Here is a 6,068-nt window from a genome sequence, read left to right as displayed (position 1 = left end):
GAGCAAATGAGCAAAAGCCACTCCATGTGTTTTGCTTGCCTTGGTATTTGATAGCATTTGTTAACATTTCTGAATTATATGTACCCTAGCAGATATTCACAGGTCAAAACCTGGAAAAGCTGAACTCTTCTCACATCTCTGCAAAAGTGGTGGAGAAGAGATTTATGAAAATAGAAGCCTGTCCTGAGATTCCCTTGAAGCTATCTGAGAAAGCTCTTCCAGGGAAAAAAAAATAGGAAACAGCACTTTGGGCATAGGTCTTACTGTTTAGCAACAATCACATTTTGCATGAGGCAAAAATGACCTCTTCCTGCCAGGAGCCAAAGCCACAGGCAGCAGCAAAGGGCCTTGCACACCTGCCCAGGCAAGAAGAGGGAAGGGACAGGCACAATGCCCTGCTGGGGATCCCTGACACAGAGAGGCCCAGACTTCTTAGGTTGCTATGGGAATTAATGAGGCCAGCAGTTGGGAAATCCATCCAGGCAGCTTTGGGACTACTGGTTCAACAGAGAGCAGTGTTTGCCCCCATGCTCTGCTACAGCAAGTGGGGCCATGTACTTCAAGCAAAGGGAGACCACTAATAAAAACTGCTTTTATCTAAATACTTCCTCGAAAATTAATCCTTACAGCTGGTGCTACTTTTCAGTTTTGTGCCTGTTCTGCTGCAACACCAGCTCACTGGGAGCCCAAGCATGAGCCACAGAGGCTGCCCGTGCTCAACGGCAACAAGGATGGATTAGTCACCACCTTGACTTTTGAATACATTTCCATATGCCACGCACAGAAAAAAACTAAGGAAGCAGCTCCCCCAAAGGGAACTAAACCCACCATCCTCTAAAAGCTGCCAGACAGGTATTTCACCCAGTGGAAAAAAGCCAAAAAAAAGCATGTGTAGGCAAGGGGCAAACTCTGGTCTAGTTCAACAATATCCAGGTGTCCTGCTGCAATCAGAGGACAGTCTCCATGAATCACAACACTGCTCTCACAAGTGTCAGCATAGAATCTTTTAATACTTTACATAAAAAACTGCATACACTATAGTTTTATGTAAACATCATATACATCTCAGTTTTTGCCATGTCAGTTTATTAAAAACAGTCTCAGTACCACTGTTGAGGGAAGAGGGAGGAAAGTAAACAAACATAAATGGATACATTTGTTCTCTGAACCAGAGAAACAGAAAATTATTTTCACCCAGGTTGGCCACCTTGTGAAAATAAGTTTTAAATAAACCTTGATTCTTTAAACTGCCCTTTAGTGCTAAAGTCTGATGTACTCACTGCACAAGTAACAGTGCTTTCACCCATTTTTTTCCAAGGCAAAAATATACAGTGGTTTTATTTTGTCTTGTGTTGAAATCAGTTTTAAACAAGACCCAGATGAGGTTACTGAGTAAGAATGTTTCCAATGCTACAGTGTTGTATGCAGATGATGAGTGCATTGAGTGTTTAATTTAAACATAAAAAAAAAAATCCACCGAGTTGTGCAAAGTAACATCTTTTGAAAATAAACTTTTAAATAAACCCAAATCAACACACTTGCAGGAGACAACATTAAAAGTAAGGAGCAGGCACCAAAATCATAATATGGCAATATCATCCTCTTGCTCATCCTGCCTCATCTGTCAGGAGATGGATATCCAGCAAGCAGGACAGTTCAGCTTTACTTTCTGGCCTGGTGGCTTCTGCAGCTGGAGTCAGTTCATGGCTCCTGTTATCAGCAGGCATCAGTCACTCAGGACAAGTTCCTTTGCACAACACAAGTCCCACCTGGGCACCCCCTCCCCACCTCACTTTAAATAAGCACTCCCTGCACAACCCCAGTTTGCACAAGACAAAAAAGGTAACATATATACAGGCTTCGCTTGGGATGACCCTCCCTTCCCCTCCCAGTCTCGGTCTTCAGGGCACTAATTTCCACAGCAGGTCAGGCTCAGGCTGAAACATGTGAGGGAGAAGCAAGGATGCTGCAGGCAGCCTGGGAGAGGCAGCCCCTTTCCCCAGCTCGCCTGGGTGGAGGCACATGCAGGCAGGAGGCAGAAGTCCCTTCGAGCATCTCAGCTCCACCGCCCTCCTCTTGCAAAAGAGAGGAGGCTGCCCGGGAGCAGGGAGCAGCAGGTGTTGGCAAAGGGGCAGAACCGGGTGCAAGGTTTGCTCAGTCCAGTCTCAGCAGCTTTTTGTTGTTGAGTCCACGACTAACTCGCAGGGGCCAGTGGTAGGAGAAGGCTTCTCCCCACTTTATTCCCAAGACTCAGGGCATGCAATCCCCCCCTCCCTCTGTCCCCACGGCTGAGCAAGCACAACCCTTTTTGGCTAAGGCTCAAGGAGCGTGCTCCCTCCCTTAGCCCCCACCCCATCCACAGCCAGTCCCTAGCGGAGGGGACAGGCAGATGCCGTGTGCGTGTATAACCCAGCTCGTCTCCACCTGCCAACAGGTGACCCAGGCGCTGTGCCCAGCGCCGCGCTCCAGACACGCCCTATAGGACTTTGCAGCAGTTGATGCAGCCGTTCTGGGTGCCGTAGCGCTTCTGCAGGGCTGCCCGGGTGGCAGTCTCGAAGACCTCCCGGACACCCTCCTTGGTCTTGGCCGAGCACTCCAGGTAGTCGTAGGCCTGGATGCGAATGGCCATGGCCCGGCCGTCCTCGGTGCGCACCGGCTCCTGCTTCATGCGGGCCAGCTCGTTCCGCACGTGCTCGTCGTTCCGCAGGTCCTTCTTGTTGGCCACCAGGATGATGGGGACGTTGGGGCAGAAGTGCTTGACTTCGGGCACCCACTTCTCCGGGATGTTCTCCAGCGAGTCCGGGCTGTCCACAGAGAAGCACATGAGGATGACATCGGTGTCCGGGTAGGAAAGGGGACGCAGGCGGTCATAGTCCTCCTGGCCAGCCGTGTCCCACAGGGCCAGCTCCACCTGCTTGCCGTCCACCTCGATGTCCGCCACGTAGTTCTCAAAGACGGTGGGCACGTAGACCTCGGGGAACTCGTCCTTGCTGAAGACGATAAGGAGGCAAGTCTTGCCACAGGCACCGTCCCCCACCACCACCAGCTTCTTGCGGATGGCAGCCATGGCCAGGCTCGCCAAGCTGGCCTTGCCGTGCAGCAGGACGATGGCAGCGCCCTCCTCCCCGCGGCCGCCGCCTCCCGCTCCCTCTCGCTTCTCACAGGGCACCGTGGCGAGCCGGCCCGCGCAGGCAGGCGGGCGCGCCCTGCTCTCTTTGCTCACCGGCACCGCGCCGCCGTACCCAGCCTCGCGGGAGCGCTACGGCCGCAGGGCAGCGCCGCCGGCCGCGGAGCTCTGCGGTGGAAGCGGTGCCGTCGGTTCTCGCCCTCACAGCAAATACCCGCACCGGACCCACTCCGCGCAGCCACTGCCGCAAGCTGCGGCCCGGCGCCGCTATTTAAAGGCGCTCGCGACTTTCTTAATATAGCTGGCCAATGGGAAGGCAAGGAGTGAGGTCATCCCCGGCGGAGAGCGCTGCGATTGGCGGGCGGTGGCGGGCGGGAGGCGGGGCCGAGGCGGGCGGGGAAGCGGCCGGGCCGGGGCCGCGGCGGGCGGAGCCGCGCTGGGGCGGCCCGGGAGCTCCCTGGCCCCGGTGGGGAGCTCCCTGTCCGCGGTGGGGAGCTCCCGGCCCCGCGGGATCCCTGCTTGGCGCCGGGGCAGGGCAGGGCCGGTCCCCGCCGCAGTCTCGCCGCTCGGGATGGCCGGTGGGAAGAGGCTGGGCGGGCACTCGAGAGGAACGGGGAGCACCGCTGCGTCCCAGTGATGCTTTTAAAGCCCGGACAAAGTGAACGGAGAGTATTGCAGGCGATTGAATAAAATAAAAGCGTTCGCTGGGTGCTCCTGGAAAAGCGCTCGATTCCCTTCATTTAAAAATTCATCATATTCGACTCTCGCCAGCTCTTGGCCAAAAAGGAGCGGAGGAATTGTAAACCGGGAGAAGCAGCAGGCTTGAACTGAAGTGGCCTTTGGCTCTCAATTTACAGGGATATCGGAAGTCACAGCAATGAAAAAATGAAGGTGGAAAATAAAGGGGCGCAAAGCCCTGTAGTGGGCTCCCTGTAGTGGGAGGGCAGGGTGCGAGTTCCCCCCCCCCCCACAGGAGGAGCTGGCTGGGCTGGGCTGGGCTGGGCGCGCTGGGGCGGCCGCAGTGCCGGGGGACACACGGACACCGCCGGCAGCGACGCGCTCGGTCCCTGTTGCAGCTATCGCTGCTCAGCCGGGTGGTGTCCCAAACTTCTTCCCTGCGAGCTTTCCCACACAGACGATGTCCTGTGGCTACTGCCTCTCGGGGTTTGATTCGAAGTGTCCCGTTTTCCTAGCCAGCACTGGCATTAGTGAATGGAACAAAAATGAGTGGTTTGTACAATACTGTTGTTATTAAAAAATGTATTTTAAAATACCCACTTGGAGAGTGAATGCATCACTGAGTACATCAAATTGCCTGACAAGTTACTTGCAGCAGACTGTTACAGAGGGGTGTGCGCCAATAGGGTAAAAGGTTCCTTTAATCCTAGACATTGAAATAAAATTCATTTTCTGCGAGCTTTTTGTAATACCCGCTTCTCCCAGTCAAAAGAGCATGTCCCCGAATGCTGACAGATGAATTTGTACCTTCATCTTACAGGGCTTTGTACAGCATATTTTATGTGAACGTAATAAATTCAAACTGATTTTTTAAAGAATCCAGCAATAAAGTGTAGACATAGACATGGATGTTCTTCAGTACCTATGGCCTTCAAGAGAGCCAAATTTCTGGCTTGCATCGTCCCTTAAAATCCGTTGTCATTGCTCACAGGCTTCAATTCTTCACAAAACTGTGTGGAAATCATTCCCCTGCTGTCATGTCCTCCTGGCGATGGTGCACTGGCAGCTTGCAGCTATCTTCTGTCCACTCCCAAGCGGCTCAGGCCGCTCGGAGGGGCAGACAGAGGGGATTTGCTGTGCATTTCCCCCGTCCGATGTGACTCCCTCCAACTCGCCGCTCCCCGCCGCGGCTCGGCCGCGCCGCGCTGACGGCGGGGCCCCAGCGCCCTCTCGCGGCAGCTCTGCGCCCTGCACCGCCCTGCGCCTGCTCCTTGCGGCTCCGCAGCTGGAAAAATCCGCAGCTGGAAAAAAAAACATCGCTGGAAAAATTCACCTCTGCGGCGGCAGCAGGAGAAGCTGCGACTGGCGTGAGAGGTGCTGCTTAAATATATTTCTGATTCCGCTTGTATTTGACTTTTGAATCATGCCTGGGTGTTTGGTTTTGTCTTTTCAGGAGCAAAATGTTTTGTTAAATAGAAAAAGGAATAATGCAAATGAGCAGTTATGTGTATCGACTCATCTGTGCTGTGCCACGGAAGGCAGGTAAATAAGTAGTTTATTCATTTCAAAGCACACGGCTCCATTGTTGCCGGGAGTGCTGCTGGCAATTACCCGTGTGCCTCGGGTGTCCCACATTCATACTGCTTAACTCTTTAAAGGCTTCAAAACAGGGTGACCTCATCCAAATTGTCTGCTGGTTCCAGCTTCCAAATTGTGCAAAGGAATTACTCCACAAATGTCCGGCTTGCTCAAGTTAAATCCATAGCATGAATTTTTCTTGTAACTGAGCAGTACACATATATTTGCAGCACTCAGTTATGGTCTGACCCATAACTTAATGGCTCATGCTTAATTTTCAAGTCTCACATCTCTAGTCTTCCACACAGTTGCACTGAAAGCAAAGTGCCTGATGTTTCATCTCTCACCTTGCAAGACAGACTTCAGCAAAGCCTATGTAACTCCTTGACCAAGGGTTTCAAATGCTTTATAAGTCTTTTTTCCCAGAAGCTTTATATCATGAGTCTCAGCCCTGTGACCAACTCAGGCTGAGATCACACTCATTTCACTATTCTGGGGTATACTCCAGCAGCAGGCTTTATGGGGAACATCTAAGTCAATGTGGTTATTACACATCTGTAATTAGCGAATATATCCAGCTCATGTATTTTAGGGCTGAATTTTAACTTACATTGTAGCTTTTATATTTTCTGCATGAATCTGCATGATATGCTGAACGGTAGTTCTTTAGGCAAGCTGAATCTTC

General features: G+C 52.3%; 1 protein-coding gene across 1 annotated transcript; it reads right to left on the bottom strand.

The window, feature by feature from the left end:
• Window positions 1–989: 989 nt before the first annotated feature.
• On the bottom strand, window positions 990–3,368 carry RHOB (ras homolog family member B). The gene has a single exon (XM_053939208.1). It carries the CDS (start codon window positions 3,065–3,067, stop codon window positions 2,477–2,479), a length of 591 nt encoding a protein of 196 aa, XP_053795183.1. The 5' UTR covers window positions 3,068–3,368; the 3' UTR covers window positions 990–2,476.
• Between the last annotated feature and the right edge of the window lie 2,700 nt (window positions 3,369–6,068).

This window comes from Vidua chalybeata, chromosome 3, assembly GCF_026979565.1.
Source record: "Vidua chalybeata isolate OUT-0048 chromosome 3, bVidCha1 merged haplotype, whole genome shotgun sequence".
Taxonomy (NCBI): domain Eukaryota; kingdom Metazoa; phylum Chordata; class Aves; order Passeriformes; family Viduidae; genus Vidua; species Vidua chalybeata.
The sequence above is the reverse complement of the archived record's forward strand: the minus strand, read 5'-3'. Positions and strand labels throughout refer to the sequence as shown.